Genomic DNA, 18,015 nt, shown 5'->3' on the forward strand with positions numbered 1-18,015 from the left:
ATGAGAGCAGGTACCTTATCGGTCAACTGAGGTAAGGAGCAAAACAAGAGAAGGGCAGGGCCTCAGAAGAAAATAAAATTTAAACAAATATACATCCCTGAACGCCAAACTGAACTAAACAAGGATTTGAAGCTTAGAGCCAGAATCTGGAACATAAATTTAAAAAAATTTCTCAGGCAGCATCAAGACATGTTATATTCATCTGTTCAAATACCACAGCAAACAAAAGGTCCCTCTGAACACCAATACAATGCCAAATGAGAAAATAAACAAAAACCAAAACCAAGAGGCTTTTCTATCCATCAGAGCTGGGCCCTCAGGCAGCACAGCTACCAACATGTCTGTTTTCTGTAGGAAAAAAACTGCTTGGGGATTAGCACTGAAAATTTCAGACAAGGGCAGCTAACATACGGCATCATTCAAGCAGGGAAGTACGGCAGCTACTGACAATGTTAAAAAACACACAATGGTTTCCGTGAAGGTCGGTGTTTTAGGAAGCCTGATTAAGATCAGTACCAAATAAATGGCCCACCAAGAGCAAACTGGGTGTTGATCTTTAAACATTTCATTTATGACACAGATGGATTTGGAAAAAAGGAATTTCTGATCTTCACAAAGCCATTCCTGTCCGATCCTCCGGAATCACAGGGAAACAGAGACGCATCTAATGCATGGAGCCATGCAAGATTCGGGCTAGGAGGGATGCAGCATTTCTGCCCATAACACAATTGCTCTGAAATCTGATCTCTCGCAGTAAGAGCAACATTCTCCGAGTTCTAAGCTGTGTTTTTGCTGGACTTTTTTTTTTTTTTCTTACAGAAAGGGGGGTTGTCTTCGGTGCACTGGAGTAACTTGTTACGGCCACGCTGCTCTGACGCTTCCCCAGGAGCACAGGAGAAGCCTGCCCAGCAGCGAAGCGGGGCTGCCTGCACAGCACCCCGCCCGCCCGCCCGCCCTCCTCGCTACCTGCGCTGAGGAAGCCGTGCGAGCGAGGGCAGGGCCGGAGCCGTAGCGAGACGGGGCAGAAAACCTCCAGGGGCCCGAAACACGGCGGCGCCAGCCCCCCCGCTAACACGTGCGCCCCCACAGCTCCTCAGGGGCCCCCCGGGGCCGGTGTCGGGAGGCGCCTGAGGGAGGCGGCGAAGCCCTTCCAGCCCCCGCCGCGGCCGCCTTTCGCACCCGGTGCTGCCGGCGCGCTCCTCTCATCCCCCTTTGTAGCCCAACACCAGCTACAACGGCGAGCCGGCGCCGCGGCCGCAGGTGACGTCAGCGCTGGCGGTTTTTTAATCTTTTCGTTGTTTTTTTTTCTCGCAGCCCTCAGAGCCGAGCCCCCACCCCCCCCCCGGTGCCGCCCCCGCGCCTTTGTGTGCCCGGGCGGGGCGGGGCGGGGCGGGGCGGGCGCTCAGCGCGGCGCCCCCGCCGATTGGCCACGGGCCGGCCGTGCCCATGATGTCACGCGGCTGGAATGCGCTGCATGGCCCCGCCCACGCGGCCCCGGCGGGACGGGACCGGAGGGGAGGGGAGGGGGCGACGGGGGCAGGTGTCGGCAGCCGGGGGGCGGCGGGGCCGCCTCGCAGCCCGGGCACCGGCAGCGCCCCGCTCCCCGCCGCGGGGGTGGGCGAGGGCATCCTTCCCTCCCGCCCCGCCGCACCGCGTGGAGCCGGCGGCAGCTGCGCCCCGTCCCCCGTGCAGACAAAGCCCCGGCGAGCTGCCCAGCGCCTCGCCCCGTACCTTGTTCTTGACCTCGGCGGAGAGCCCGTACGAGGGCCCCTTGTTGAAGTGGGTCATTGTCCGCGGTCTCCCCGCTGCCTGGGGGCGCTGGCGGCGGGCGCTCGCTGCGGCGGGGCTGAGGGAAGAGTCCGCCCGCGGCCGCGGAAAGTTCTAGTCCCTCCCTCGCGGCCCGGCCCCGCGGCCCTCGGAGCCGCCCGCTCGCCAATCGCGGCGCCGGGCTGACGGAGCCCCTCCCGGGCCGGCCGGGGGGAGGAGGAGGAGAGGCCGGGACCGCCCCGCCGCCGCCGCCGGGCGCCGCTTGAGGGGGAGCGGGGCGGGAGGGAGACGTCAACGGGAAGGAATCCGCTGCCAGCGAGGGCAGTGCTGCCCTCCCACACGGGGCACCGACCGCTGGATCCCCGGGGATGGGGACCCGCGGAGAGCCCGGCCCGGGAGGACGCGGCCCCGCTGCCGCCCCTCACGGCTCCCTTCCCGGGCCGCGCCCCCCAGGTGTGTGAGATCCCCTCACGGGCTGCCCTGGGCAGCGGCGGCGAAGCGGCTGGAAAGTCGGGAGGGACGCCTTTCTGTCAGCCCTGCCCCACACGCGGGGTGGCCTTTCAAATAAAAATATTGGGGAAAAAAAAAAAAAAAAAAAAAAAAAGTTTGGCGTCGAGATCTTTGTGGGGAAAAGCAGCCCCTCGGTTGATGGGGTGTGTTGGGGAATGGGTGCATGGTGGTTTGTGAGGTGGCCTGCCGTGCTGCCTGTCCTGTACGCCCAGGAGCCACTGCTCTGCACTTGAATTTTGCAGCAAAAATCGAGGAGCGAGGAGGCCTGGCCCAGCTCCGGCTGAAACCAGCGGGATTCTTGCAGGAGCTTGGGGTGGGAGCCCCGTCAGGCTGCCACAGTCGCCTCAGCTCAAACCACTCTGCCGCTCAGCCTCTAACGAAAACAGCCGAGGCTGTTCCTAATTAAAGGAAGCAGAGCTGCCTGAGCTACCCATTGGGAAAAGGAAACTGCAGGAGAAGCAGGAAACTAAAGAATGGGGTGAGGGAAATGGTGGCTCATGTAAACATAATGAAAGTTCATTAATTTTTAGACATTAACGTTGGTAGAAACTCATCTCTCGTGACCTCAAGGGAACATATGATTTAGGGCTAGAACCTCTGATGTCTTTGGAAATGTTTCCATTGACTTAAGAAATGTTGGATCAGAACCTTACTTCTTAATGTGCTCAATCATTTCTGCTACAGTACATAGTGGCTGGGGGAGTTTCAGACATTTACAATTGGTATGCTTTTCTCAGCTCCATGAATTATATGTTTCATCAATTTTGAAACAAAATGTTCCTGATTAGTAGCAGACAAATACGGGATAATACTTTCTCGCTGAACAATCAGGTTTAAATAATGCTCAAATAAATCACTTAGCATTTCTGTTTTTTACCTCATCTGATCAGGACCCAAATGCCATTTGGTGTTTTTGTTCTGACACTGCACACCCATTAAGAAAGCTACCAGTCTCTTGGGGTGACTGCTGCTGTTTATTCTGTGACCAGTAATATCACGGAATCAGGCTTATACCCTACAGGAAAACAATGACAACAAGAGAGAAATATTTGAGCATAGTTAGAAATGCATTCTGTTTTGCATCCCTCTGACAACACAAAGCAAATTTAAACCCCTCAGTGCCATACAAAGCAGCTGGGCCATACTGGGCAATCTGGCTCATTATGTATAAATCTCTTATCTTTGCCCTATTTTTCCACATTCTTTATTACCAAGGCTGTTTGTATGGAAAGAGGATTTGTACAAGAATTATTCCCCACCTGAAATCATAATCCTCTTTGTGACATTGTAATAACTTCTTCAGCAACCACATGTAATATCATAAACATGCGCTGATGACTTCAGCTAGAAACTAGGAAAAAAGAGCTATGAAGAGACACAATCTGTTTTCTTGGAAACATGGACCATAATCTTACATTCTTGCACATGAATTATTGTAAGCATATGTGTAGTCCTATTAAATGCCCTGAGCCTAAATTATCCCTTGTGTAATTCCACTGTAATCTATAGAATTAATGTGGCTCAACGGAAAACTATCAAACGCGCACTTTTATTGGTTTTTGACTCTGTGATGGAGGCCCTATTTAGCGTCAGTGATTGAAGCCATGTAGCGGGGTGACTGGCAAGTCGTCCACGTGGATTCGGGCCTAGCCCTGCCTGGGACAGATCATCCTCTCTTGCCTACCCATCTGATCCTGATAAAGTGCCTTGGTTTAATTATCTGGCTTAGCTGAGGAGGAGCTGGATCATTTCCCTGAAGGATAGAGAGAGTTTGCTTAGGAGAGCTAAACGGTGCTCAGGAAGTTCCTTTGCCAAGTCTGGCTCCGGAGGGTGATACACAAGGGGGCTCTGCTGAGAGGGGGCTTGTCTAGGGAGGGGAGCAGAGCTCCTCGGGGGAAGGAGGTGCCGTCAGCCTTGGTGGGAGATGATGCCACCAGGTGTTTGTAGTAGCAGATACGGGCGTAGTTCTGCCTGGAGCAGAGGAGTGGGCTCCTGGGGCTGTAGCACAAGAGAAGGATGGAGCTGGGGCCGTGCCGTGGGGTAAAGGCAGCAGTGACTGGTGTGGGGAGTCCCACGCTGTGTGATTCATGGCTGCAGGTAACCATGGGGGAGCTGGCTGCAGAAAGGGTGCCTCAAGGAAGGGAAGGCACTCTAGGCTTAGTTACAACCGTTCCTTTTCTGAGCATTGAGTTTGGGGGGAGAATCCTGTGAGTACTGACCCGGTGAGGCAAAGGACAAGGCTGTACTGCTCGTTTCCCCTCTGATGCACTTCAGCTGAAAGACAAGGAGCTAAGACCTCTTGCACTTCCTCTGAACTTGGTGGTGCCTTTCCTGGGCAGTTCTGTCCCACGTCAGTGCATTAATTAGTCCTGGCACTGTGGAATGGCCTGTCCTAGGGTGCTAGAGACACTGCTGCTCACTAATGTTTTAGTCTGATTAACTGATGTGTGGGGCTGAAGTTATTAAACCAACTGCAGCACAGATACAGTTTGTGAGGCTGTCTGCAGCAAGCCTTGCATCTCCCTGCTGGTTGTTTCCTTTTCACAACACATGTTAGAATAGCATGCAGCAATATTTTAAAAAATGCTCCAAAAGAGCTGTACAGTACAGGCAATGGTGAACCCTACCAGTATTCATATATGTCCTGGATTATTCATTTACTAAGATTCCTTTTGAAAATAATCAGTGATGTCTGCCTAGGCAAACTTAGGTAGCATCTGTTGATATGTTACCTCAAATATCTATTTAAAACATTGCTATTTTCAAACTGCTAATTGTAACTATGTGGGGGGATTTCAGGGGGTGTGCAGTCCTCCCCTCTGTGCTTTAAGGAAACATGCCATGCTGTATGTATGTGGTATTGCCTCCAAGTCTACTTTAACAGACTCCATTCTCATCCTACATGAGATTCTCTTGCCTTGTAGAACAATTACAGATTGTATGAGGTGTTTGTAGCCACTCCACTCTCCTCTCAAGCAGACTATAGAAGACAACATTTTCTTGGCAGTCATTAATTCTACCTAAGAGGCTGGCATTTACAAGTGTTTCAAAAACTAACATCTGGAAAAACAAAGCGTGCATGCTTCTTACAAATACCACCAACTGAAATACGGGGTCAGATTCAGCCTTGATGGAATTATCTGATATCTATGTTCTGTGTTTTTTCCCTGTATTGTTTGAGTAAAAAAAAAACTCATACGGAGACTTCAGTGACATATGCAATGTCAAAATGCTCTGAGAATTGCATAGGACCAAACCTAAACTACTGTAGGAGAAAACAATAAATAAAAATAAACCAAGACCATCCTTGAGAAGTAGCGGTAGTGGAAATCTCTGCTTGTGGGAAGGGTTTTTAAGCACAAGTTCTGGAAATTATGACTGGGAGCTTTAGTCTTCTTTTGAAGAAAGATTCCCCATTGTATTTAGATTTTTACAACGTAAATGTTACTCACATACATGACAAAATAACTTCCTGAAGTGAAAATCTCTACAGATACAAATGTGTAGCAGTCTAAGCTTTATTTCACATACATATTCAGTTTTGTTTCAATATCTGAATGTTCACTTCTTAATTCACCATTTTCTTCAGTGACTCTAGTGCTGAAATCCTTTTCTGTTCTCCTATTAAAATATCCCCCCCCCCCCCCCCTCGCGAGGCTCGCTGTTGATAAATAAGCTTAAGAGGGACATTTGTGTTTTTTTTATTTTTGAGCTCCATCACCTATTAAAATGTGATAGTTGAATTCTTACCGGCGGGAGTACAGCTAGACAACAATTCAATGCCAAAGTAGGTTCCTGGATAGAGCTTTTATATTAAAGACTAACACAACTTACCTGCAGCCTGGTTAGTGTTATGCATTTCCTCCCCTCCCATCCCAAATATGATTGATGGGTGTGATTCTGGTATTGGTTTTTAACTTGCTATAACTAATATACACACAGAAGGCAAACAAGGACTTCAGATTGCTCGCTATGCAAAATGGCTGAGATGTCAGTTTTCTTCCTCAAGCATTGTAACAACAAGTACGATTGCTGGCTTGCAGTAGGTAGCAGAGCTTCACTTCTCCCTCCTATCTGGCAACCTCATTTCTCTATCAGTAGGACCTAGACCACTTGCAGACAATCTTTGTCACCAGCATGTGTGTACTCAAGTGTTTTATTCCACTTGTCAACAAAGAATGTTAACAAACATCTGCTTATTTTTTGATATATATATACAAGAACACTGTAGCAAAGCACACAAAGGCAATGCATGCATGGACAGTATATGTTACCAGCAATCATCCTTGTGAAGGAGTTGACAGAAGTGTATCTTCCTTTTTCTTCTTCATAAAGGAAGAAAAGGAAAAGCACTTGGCTTTCACATGCCTCCTGAAGGCAGACTTTGGTAGGCAGATAACTTGGCACTGTTATCTTCGTGCTGTTGTTGAAGAGAACACAAGACCCCTGAATAAAAGGTGGCTTTTTCCTTAATTGTTTCTGATATCTCTACAAATTTCCCATGTGAAGCTCTGTTTCAGTCTCACTGTTGCTCCCCAGGTTCACCAGGCAGCCTTGCTGGCAGCCCTCAGCATCAGAAAGCCGAGGTCCGGACCCACCAAGCAGCACATGCTGCAACTTTCTCCCAGTGACAGGACAGAGGATGTGTGCACACACTTAGCGTCCTGTATCTGTTTGCATCAGTGACAAAGAGAAATGATGAGTGGTCTTGAAAGGATGCTAGCAGGTGAGGCTATCCTAGGAGCACACGCTCTGCTTTACCAAGCTGCGCCAGGCACAGGGAGAGCTGAGGGGCTTGGTGTGCCCAAAGGCACGGGGCGCTTCCAGCCCAGCGGGAAGGCACTGCTGGACAAGCACCTTAAAAATATAGAGGCTTGGTTTTAAGTGTCCTGTCTTCTGCTCTGAGCAAACCTAAAAATGAACTGATATAAGCAGTTAATTCTGATACAGAATGCCTTTGACTGAAAACAAGCCTATGCTTGAGCAGTGCCGATATTTTAAATGGCTGCTTAATGATCCAATGATACTGTTGTTTTCCTTCTCAAAATCTGAGTACGGAAAAGAAGAATAGAAACCCTTCCCCTTACTGCCTAGTTCAGCGACTTCTTTCAATTTTAATTATCTAGGCTGTATTTTCTAAGTGAGACCGATTCCTAATCAGAAGTGTTTCCCACCTCTGACACAATGCTCTTGAAAAGCTTGAAGAAATCTTTTGCTTTTTTTGTTAATTTTAATTCATTACCCTTCTTTCAACATTTCAATTGTAGAGCTTTACTTAGAATAAGTTAATGTAGCTTTAAAACAATACATAAGTGATACACAGCATCCTTTACAAGATTATTTGAGTCAAAGGAGAAACGGCTGATGAGTGTTGCACATGATGAGTGAGTGGCTGAGATACAGTGGCATTTAGCCAGGGGCTCGCCACCACAGAGAGGAGACTCTGTTATTACAATAGTAGGGATCTCAAATCTGTTTGCATAAGAGAGGTTTCAAATAATCGGTGTCACTGTTAATGTACTTCAGTAGATGTTGGAGGATGTGATTCAGACTTTGGGGGAGAAAAGGGAATTTGGAATAGCTGATGCTCAGATAACTGAGACCGTACCGGAATACAGAATCCTGAGGTTTTCAGCTGCTTCATCCCAGATCATTAATCTTGTCTGCTTTATGCTTGTGTTGCATCCCACAAAACTTCAGAATTTCCAGAAGATCTTGAGTGTGGGTGGGTTTGTTTTTTTTTTCCTCTTGTGTGTGGTGTGGAGAAGTCTTTTCTTTCCCAAACCGGCAGAAAGGCTTAATAGCTGTAGTTATTTGTTAACTTTTAATGAAAGGAATACTGAGTTTTAAACAATAGGTAATAGTAATACTTTGTACTGTGTGTGCTAGGTGTGCTTACTCAGTAGTAAATGCAGTATTGGAGATGCTACTGTTCGGAACATGAAGTTCTCTTGTGCATTTTGCCTGTTGACGTGCCTCCAAAAAGGGGTGGGGAGGGAGAACTCAGTGCAAGTACGGGTAGTGTTTACTGGTAATATTTACAAAGGAAGCTTATGGAGATTAAAAATGCTAAGTAAACAGACAGCTTTATTTTGTATCCGCATTCTGTAATAAACGGGAAAAAGCTTGGAAAATGAGCGTGATATTCTAGAAATACTCATGACATCCTAGCCAGCACAGTTCAGTGTTACAGACCGGCTGTAAATTCAGCCTACATGGTATAAGCACCTTAACTGCTATGTTATATTCTGGATCTTCAAAAAAAGAAAAGCCTAAAAGAACTGGGGGGAGGGGAAGGTGGCAAGGCAGCAGTGATAACATCTTTCCTGTCAAAATTGTTAAATCTTTCCTAAAGTAGGTCTGAGATGGAAGCAGCTCTCTTTCCTCAGCCTTCCTATTCCACCCCCATTATTGTTACTTAAGGAAAAAGCTAGATGAAGGTTTTCAGGAATTCTCTCTCGTCTGGAGAGAAATTAAAAATATGCTCATATCTCTGTATCATATGGGTAAACTTGTAAATCCATGACAGAAGAGCAGAGAATACCCACACCAACAATTTACCAAAGCATCTGTGTCTACCTACAGTGAAAAATCAGATATAGCACCCTTTTAGAGCCATGCTTTTTTTTTTTTTTAACAGAATTTTTACAAGTATTTAAGTTAGAGCTGTTAAGATAGCATTTCAAGTGCTGCTTTACAAATATTGCAGCATTATTTTTATCTTGCTTTTCAGTGTAGATATAAAAAACCATTAACTGTGATTCTCAGCTGTCATGCTGGTTTTTTTAATACAAATAGTTGCCTGCAAAAACAGGCCTTGTTTGCTTCTACTGAACAGTAATTTCTGGACTTCATCTTGGCAACAAATGTTAGGGAGATATCTTTTAAGCCACTGGATTTGAGGTTAGGACATTCATTTCAGTGTCAGCTGACAACCCAGGCTGGATCATAAATGAAAAGCAGGGGTGTTCGATTGCACTATGTAACAGTAAAGCAGGAAACACTAATTCCCAGACTACCGGCAACTGAAAGGAGAATTTACAGTAATGCTAACCGAGCAGATCCACCTGATACAACACTACAAATACCCATGCTTTCTTAAATGAAATAGAGGGGGTGTGATTTTTAGAAACCTACTGTGCACCAAGGCATAGAAGAGGCACAATCAGGCACAACAGCGCAAGCAGTTTCAGCTATCTACTCTCTTCAGTTCCTCCTCTGAAATTATTTATGACTGTTCTGACCTGCAACTTCACTGCATGGATTAGAATACTTCCTAAGTCTTAACCCTTATTAAAAAAAAAAAAAAAAAAAAAAAAAAAGTGTGTGTATATATATATTAAAGAAGTCGTGACACAGTGTTATCTGCTGCATACTGCAAGGACAACTTCATCTACGAATACTATCTCTCCCTTTCTTTATGAATGAAATTTGTACAAAATCTCTTGAAAATTGTACAGTTAAGTCTAAACCGAGTACTTGAACCCTGTTCCGGAAGACCGCAGTCGTGAATACCTGACCTGTGTTCTTGGAAAAACTCAGATGAAATCCTCTGGGTGGAACAGTGATGAGAATATGGCGATACTGGAGTAGTGTCTGTGCTACCATTAATGAGGCATCAATTCACGGTAGTCTTGTGTAGTATGTGTAATATCTTAATTGATGAAGTGGTATAGCTTGTTTGAAACAGCACACATCACTTGCGGAGACCCCCTACTTTCTCCATTTTTGCCTGTTAAATACTGTTCTTGCCTCAAGTCTCTCTCATTAGATAATAAATTTTAAACACCTCATTTAGCTTTATTCTTCAGGTATGAGCAAAGACAGCAAAAGGCATGCGTAAAACTGTTATCAACAAATAGGTCTTTAGATACGTGCATGGTTAAAGCCCATCAGTGGCATAGCTAAATGTGGGATTGCTTATTTTTGTTACAGGCATATTTGTCTGACCCACTAACTGTAATAGAGAGCATGCTAAACTCTTTCTGGAGTAGGGATGTAGAAAAAAGAATAGAAGCTATTAAATGAGAAATTTTGCACTGTGCAGGATAGTCACTGGAGTTTAAACAGCGTGTCAGCAGAGGCTCATCTGTGTGTAGCACGTGATGCTTTCTCTTCGTTATCCATTACCATTGCAGCGTGAAACAGTAATGCAGATGAAAAATGCTGTCTGCAGCTATTGCAGTGGAAGCTACTGGTTTGCCTGTCCTTCTCAAAGCTGTTTTCTGCAAGATGACTTCTGCATCAAAGTAATTCCTATTGACTTTAACAATACTGGTCATAAGAGTATCGTTATGCTATAAGGAAGTATGGTGATAAAAAAGCAAGTCACATCCAAGTTTCAGGAAGATCTAAATTAATGGTGATAAAAAAGCAAGTCACATCCAAGTTTCAGGAAGACCTAAATTCAAACAGTTGTAGGGAACAAGAAGGGCTTGATGCTTACTTTCATGGACCCTCACCCACCTCCTAGAACAGTTATCGGGGCAATGTGCATGCAGCCTTGGCGGGGGGGCAACGACAGGAGTATCAAAGAACAGAATGAGCCAAAGAGCTTCTACAAAGACTTTACATTGTACTCGCTTGTGCTCTGACACTGCGACCAGTACTAGCAGTCTTCTAACTTTTGACTGTCAGGTCTAAAACAAAAATATAACTCAGTCTTGTTTAAAAATACGTTTTTCTGAAAGGTCTTGCTTTCTGCTGTAGAACTTGTTCTGTCCCACCATAGACACTCCCCAGTGCAATACTCACAAATAAGCTCCGCTGAAATGATCTTTGTTCATCCCATGTAAGCTGTCCTTCTTTCACACAGCTTTATTAAGTGAATGGAAGACTGAGCTTGCTGAAACTATAATTAAAAAGTAATGTCCTAGGGAATGGATATCTTAAACACGACATTCAACAGCCAGCTTGTAATTACTTTCATGAAATTCAGATTCGTTTCAGGAAACTAGATGCAGATTAAATGTTGTATGTTCTATTCCTAGCGCTGATAAACATCTAACACATACTCCAATGATCAAAGCTCTTGCATACATCACAGCTGGTGATGTCCCTTTCTTTGACTGAAAGGAAAGACTCTGCCAATGCCCAGACTAACAGCAAATACATAAGAGCAGGACTGCATTCCATTGTAGAAAATATTCATGAAGAAAAAACATTTCTGCTTATCCTTGCTATAATGCCTTACATTTTTATCTAAAATTGGCTATTTTATGTTTCTAATTTGCATAATACGTTGTAAAGCAAAGGAAAAAAGTGACTTTTTCAAGCTTCAGCGTTTTGAAATATATGAGCTAACAGTAGTCTGCCGGGCTTTAACAAAGCACAGCCCTGAACTAGCAGAAGTGAGGTCCTTGTGCATTTGTGTTCATTCCCGGTGCCGCCGTTTGTGAGAGCTGAAGTTCCTTTGAAGAAGAAATGAAAGCTGTGTAAGATCAGCAGCCTGTATCTGCACACTGCTGTAACTCCCTACCCCCCTAAGCTGACTGTTGGTTTCAGATGCGATCAGTACACGGAAAGACAATGTAAACAGATGATTTGAGGGGGAATTCAAGCACTGTGCAGATAATGTGTTTGAGCTACCATTACGGCATCTAGCGCAGGTCTGTAGCCTTCATTTCCATCGTGAAGATGGGGGACATGCAGTCTTTAAAGAGAAAAGTTGATGGTACAAGGTGTTCGTGCTATTTGCAAAGGACTTAAGTGTGGGGCAAACAGCTGTTCAGCTGGGTTGTGCCAGCTGGTTCTGAACCAAGCAGATTTGTGTGCCTCCGTGGCTGGCTGTCTCAGACACTCTTCCATGTAAGCAACCTATTGTCTCTATTGTCCCAAGAAAAAAAGGTTGCTTCTTGGATGCAATCTGTGATACCACGATGGCTAAGGCATGCTGTTAAGCTTACTTGGGGCTGACAGAAGGAAAAGATGGTCTCACAGGACTAAGCTGGGTTTGTTTATGCTCTGTGGCCCCTTGCAGAGATGCAAGAGTATCATTGGCTTTACAAACATGCTTTGTAAACATCTCCAAATTGGTCTGTGTGCTATTTGCATCGGTCAATCTTTTGTTTCAAGGCACTGGCTGTCATTGTTATGACAGTGCACTTTTTAGTGCAAGAGATGTCTATAGATCTGTGTGAGAACAACCTCATAAGTTACCTTTGTGATTTTGACTTACTGTCCAAGAAATTTGTTTGTCCCCTGAAATCATTAATGGTTTGTAACATGCTACAGAGCGGCATAACCTTAGTAAAATGGTTAGTGTGAAAGTTAAGAGCTATCTGCTTTATTGGCTGAAAGTAGATCAGCCTGTTTAGATATCTTCTGGCATAACGTAGAAATAATCTCTTAAGCTGTTTTTATCAAGCGTCAGTTCTCTTCCCATATCATTATTTTATTGCAGTCCAACTGGCACTCCTCGTTTATTTTCCCTTCCTTCTTTTAAATAAAATTAACCAGCTTTTATTGTATATGCACTATGTGTTTTCCCTTAGAAGACAACCAGGTCAAAAGTGAAACAACTCTGAATATTTAATGCATGTCAACTAATGCATATCTTGATAAAACAATCTGATAACTAAAACTCATTTTAAATTTGGCTTCCAGGCTAGGACTAAACGAAGGAATTTTTGGATGCCTTCTCTTCTCTTTTGAATCTTTGCCAGTTTTGATGATGGTATTTCAATAAAGTAATACTTATTTTATTTGAAAAAATATATTTATTCCCCATTTTTCTTTAAATCCATAAGATAATGTTTTCCTTTTTTGGACATGGAGAAAGAAGAGGTAATATGTGGCAGAGGTTTGGAGTGAAATTTATACAACACAAACTTGTTTGCCTCAACGTTAATATTTAAGGGAAAGAATGAGACAAAGCAAAATGCGAGAAGCTAAACAGAAAGAATCTAGTCAGTGAACTCTAAGTCTTTGGAGGAGATTGTCAGGATACTTTTTTGCATTTCACTGCTGGGAGCAGGAAGAATGCAATTTTCCTTCAGAACCATGACAGTTTGGCTGTACCCACCTACTACAAACAAAAGATAAGAGCTAGTCAATAATAAAACGATAGTTGACTTCGGCTCCACTGCTTTTGGAGAGAACTAGCAGTTACTTGAGATGATCTTTTCAAGGAAAAGTCCATCTGGTTGATAACAAAACTTCCTTGAACAGAGTTTAAGCCAGGAACTCTTTTCGGTACTCTGTATGGTTACAAATGCAGTTTCTTGCTGAAGGCTTTGGTCATTTCTGAGCTCTCCTAAGTAGTTCTAGCTGCTTTAACTTCACACACTTCTGTCATTTCTAACCCAATTTAAGCTTACTAAGATTGATTATAAACTGCTGAAATGTAAATTTCCTTAACTCAAGTCGATGCCTGAGCCAGCAAGCAGTAAGGAAAATAGCTTCAAATACAAGGAACTGGGGTATTGTCCCACTCTCTTATGGGCTCACACCCAAACTGATTATCCAGATTAAAAAACAGTTTGCATTCACTGCTTTGACTCAGTTTGGTCAATCTGGGAAATTTAGTGAAGAACATGCTTTTTGGGGAACACAGGCAGAGATTCTTTTGGCCTTGCTCCCAAAGGTTGGGAGGGAAGTTAAGGGGAAAAAGTCTTCCCAAGACCTTGAAGATGAAATTCTTCCACATCAGAAGGCCTAGAGCAGCTCAGTTTTTCAGAGCAGTCTCTTGAAAAGAAATCAACTGCTACTTTCAGAGCACTTATATGTGGGGTTACAAGTCTAAACAGGCAAGTGATTTCCTTCTGCAGCAGTGGTTACTGCGCAGGTGACAGATGGAAGAACATTCTTGGAACTCTCTGGTGTTCAGAGCCAAACCCATAAAGTTTATGAACCCGCAGTTTGAAAGCACACCAAACCCCTAAATCCAGCCCTGGGCAGGGCCATGAGGGGCAACAGAGCAGCCCGAGATGCTTTCACAAAGGTATAAATCAGCAGGATGAAGGCTGGGATATGTTCTGCTTTGCTCTGAACAGAAGCAGCACGTGAACTCCGTGCTGTCGGAGCCTTGCCTGTGTTTATGCGCTGGGCGGCCTGGGAGGTGGCCGTGCTGCCGGGCCAGCGAGCGATTCAGGCACGGATGCGGTGCATGAATGGGAGCATTCATTGCCGTTCTCTTCTCATGCTTCTCTGAGCCTCAGGGTGCGATCCTGTGCTGCTGCCCCTAACCAGGAGCGGAGGAAGAGGCTGCCTCTGTCCTCCTTCCCCTCTACTCCAGTTTCCTTGTAAAACTAAAAGCAAGGTTCAGCTCAGAGAGCACCGATCTAAAATAACGCGCCGTTAGCCATAATAAAGTCCAGCCTATCTCCAATTTACTGAACTATCTGCAACTGTGTAGAAGGTCCTGATAAGATAGTCCTCACACCAGTTTGAGGGAGGGAAAATAAAAAAAAAAAGATGCTAAGCAGCTCAGAAGTGCTTTACTCAGGTCATTTTCAAGGACCCGAGTATATTTCATACAGATCCCTTCCCACGTATTCTTAACCTATTAGCTGCTCTTTAATGTCAGACGCAATCTGGGGTAAAAACCACAAAAAGTGTCTGTTCCAAACTCACATGTGACCACATCAAGGGACTCTAATTGTGTCTCTCCCACAGCTCAGGATTATTAAGCCTGTTGGACAGGTTATAACGGCTGGTTTCCCCACAGGGCCTCGCAGTGGCATGACAGTCATTTTCTACTTAATGTTTTACAAAAAGCAAGATATTCTTCTAACTGCTGCTTTCTAACAGCAGGACCCACAGTTTGTTCAGCTGAATGCCATCCCCCGTTCCCTTCCCGAATTACTGCTGCAGCTTTTTTGACATCTGACACTGAGGAAAAGGCTTTAGAGTGCGAGTCTCCTTCCGTGGCAGCACGAGGAGCTGCTGCTGGCTTCACCACAATGTCTGTAAAGTATTTCTACTTTTCTTTGAGCTTTTTGCTTTGTATATATTTCTGTAGCCAGACACATAGCTCTGTGTGTGCGCAGATGACAGATGTGTTTATATTGCTTTGGAGGCGGAACAGTGCGTAGTTACATTTGGCCAGATGAATGTGAAATATTAAAGTGGGCTTCGCATGCTTAGCTCTGACAAAATAGATTTTAAAAATGGTTCCTATGGATAGCATACCGTTTTCCACGACAAAATCTTAAGTGCATATCATAATGCTGAAAGTAACGTGCTCAAAATGAGAAGGTATGATATATGGAAACTCAAAGTCCCTGTATGGGGAAAAGAGAAGGGAATCTCTGTTCCTTCCCCTACAACAGATAGTAAGGCTTTTTTTCCCCTCTATATATTAGAGCGTGAACCAGTTCAAATTCTTCCAAGTGACAGTTTGCTCTGTGATGTAACCCCGATAAGGGTAAGCATGTAAGCTTTGAAGGAAGTACTGCTTGTATCTATAAATACTGTGCCTGTGCATGACACTTGTCACCTCTTTATTTATATTAAGGACTGAACAAAAATTTTCGAACCGTGTACTACAGACTATAAGGACGGTGTTGACAAGCCCAGAGGAAAAATGATACTGCTTTAATGCTTTGGGGGGTTTGGAAGACTGCAGAGTACAAACTGTCATGAAGCCAACTTAATATAACTGTTTCTTTTATACTCTAAGGATTCACAAGGGACTTCACTGCTAGCATACAGGAAATAAAGTCTGTTGTGCTAGAACAAGACTTTGTTTCTTACAATTTAGAAAACTACACAAAGTTTCCTTACAGGAAATGTTACAATTCATACAAATTCCCATATTTATTTGTAGACAAAAATTGCTATTCACGTAGCAGGAAAACTAGATGAAAACAGATGGCATAGACTTAAGGCCATTATGGGTATTGGTGAACAGACCTGTATGATGCCAATAAATACAACTACACAAAAATGGACTTTAATGTAGAGAGATCTTTATTATTGTCTGCTTTTCCAGTAATGGCTGATATTTTTTCCAACAGGAATCCTTGAAAATAAATTGTTAATGAATGAATTTCTTCAGTGAGGAGCTTTCAGAGTTTATTTTAGGTGAAGCCTGTCTTCTGTTGTTACACTATTCGACCAAGATAGACTGACTTTGGATATTTTTCCTTTAGAGCAGGCCACTGAACAATGAAGTAATCTGAAAAGTAGTAAAGAATCTTTCCAGACAGGGATAAAGTTTCCACGCGGCAGATGCTTTCTACGTACACAATGATTGCTCTTTTTATTCCTAGAAGCCCAAGAAGAAGAGCAGATACACAGACAGGAACACATGTTCCTGGTCCATTGCACAGTATCTAAAAGAGAAACATTTTATAGAGAGAGGTAAACCGTGAGTCCCTTTCATATAGTAAAGAATTAAAAATGCACATATTCTAGTAACATTAAATGCTACACACAACAAAAAGATTACAAAGATATTTTAAACAGAAGAAGCAATTGAATATGTAAAAAAAAAAAAAAAAAAAAGTGGGGGGGCAAACCCAAGACATTATTTCAAAGTAGCTGCCAAAAGAGATCATCCCTTCATTTTTTGAGGAGAAGAGCTCTGAAATGGTACAGTCTGCCTAAGAAGGAAGCAGAAAGAACTCCTCGACTCTTGGATTTATAACTAAAACAGCTTCCATTCTCAATCACAGCTTTGTGTTGTATCACTCATGAGATTTATGCACAGATTAAAGCATAATAAGGCCAAAGAAGTTTAATTAGGATTACTAAACCTTGGATTCAGTTATAAACCTCTTGAACTTTGGCTTAAGTCAGCAAAGCACTTGAGAGTTCATCAAAAATGTGCTGATGAATTAGGACTTTCATCAAAACCTACTAGCTGATCTGCATGACCAGAATTCTTTTTTATTTTAGTAAACACCAGTATTTACCAAAATGCCTTCCTTAGGTAGGCTTATTTCTATGTATGTGTTGCATACTTGTAGTAGAGGGACTCCAATTCACATGTAAATGTTAACAGCAAAAGAAAGTGGTCTTTCAAACTTAGACATTGATAAACTGACAAACAGCTTGCTTAAAATTAAAAGCATTAAAGCAGGGTATGTAGCAGGCGTACTACTTGAGTATCAAAATTGGTTTCGGGCAAGGAATTTCTTGCTAAATTTAACTGCTACCATGTAATCAGCACTTTTCTGCACAGCTGGGGGTTATGTGGAAATAAAGAGTTCTTTTACAAAATCGTGGTCCTATATCCTATGAACCTAATCCTATTTTTGTTCCAAGTTCAACAGCTTGTGAAAAACATATTGGTGGGGAGGAGGAAAAAAAAAAAAAAAAAAAAAGAGTTTCTGTTTCAGGATTGTAACAAACATTTCAGAATGTTTCCTTCCCTGCTTCATGGCGAGATCCCACCGATAAGCTGGATGACAGCACCTTGCCTCGGTTAAAAGTAGGCGCTTTTGATGTTACTGACCTGCTCACATATACTGTCCTTTGCCTCTAAAATGGACCCAGAAATCTAGTTTGGGGATGTGAAGACCATAATGTAATACTTTCTTATCAGAATCCACTAAAACATGATATTGTATGTAACGTTATTCTGATTTTACTGTTTATCTTAATTTATCCAAAACTTGCTGGTTTTCTGGCAGACCCTTTGAAGCAACATACTGTATACTGTTTTTGTCTTGAAACACTTGCATAAGAAAACTAAAAGAGCGTAATTCTTTTGTTAACAGTTACGTAGCAAAGAAGTGATTAGGCTGAACACATCCACTTTGCATATGATATTTCTGAAATCAAAGTCATATT

The 18,015-nt window shown here is 43.6% G+C and overlaps 1 protein-coding gene across 2 annotated transcripts in view; it reads right to left on the reverse strand.

Annotated features, from left to right (window-relative positions):
* Positions 1–18,015, reverse strand: part of CNN3 (calponin 3) — a 59,164-nt gene that overhangs the window by 21,440 nt on the left and 19,709 nt on the right. Inside the window, exon 1 of one of the 2 annotated variants that reach the window (XM_035332675.1) lies at positions 1,732–1,898. The exons of the other annotated variant lie outside the window; for it this stretch is intronic. Within the exon in view, the coding sequence (XP_035188566.1) occupies positions 1,732–1,788 (57 nt within the window). The 5' untranslated portion in view covers positions 1,789–1,898. Of the gene's footprint in view, positions 1–1,731; positions 1,899–18,015 lie in introns of those variants that run through there. 2 annotated transcript variants of the gene reach the window in all.

This window comes from Oxyura jamaicensis, chromosome 8, assembly GCF_011077185.1.
Source record: "Oxyura jamaicensis isolate SHBP4307 breed ruddy duck chromosome 8, BPBGC_Ojam_1.0, whole genome shotgun sequence".
Classification (NCBI taxonomy): domain Eukaryota; kingdom Metazoa; phylum Chordata; class Aves; order Anseriformes; family Anatidae; genus Oxyura; species Oxyura jamaicensis.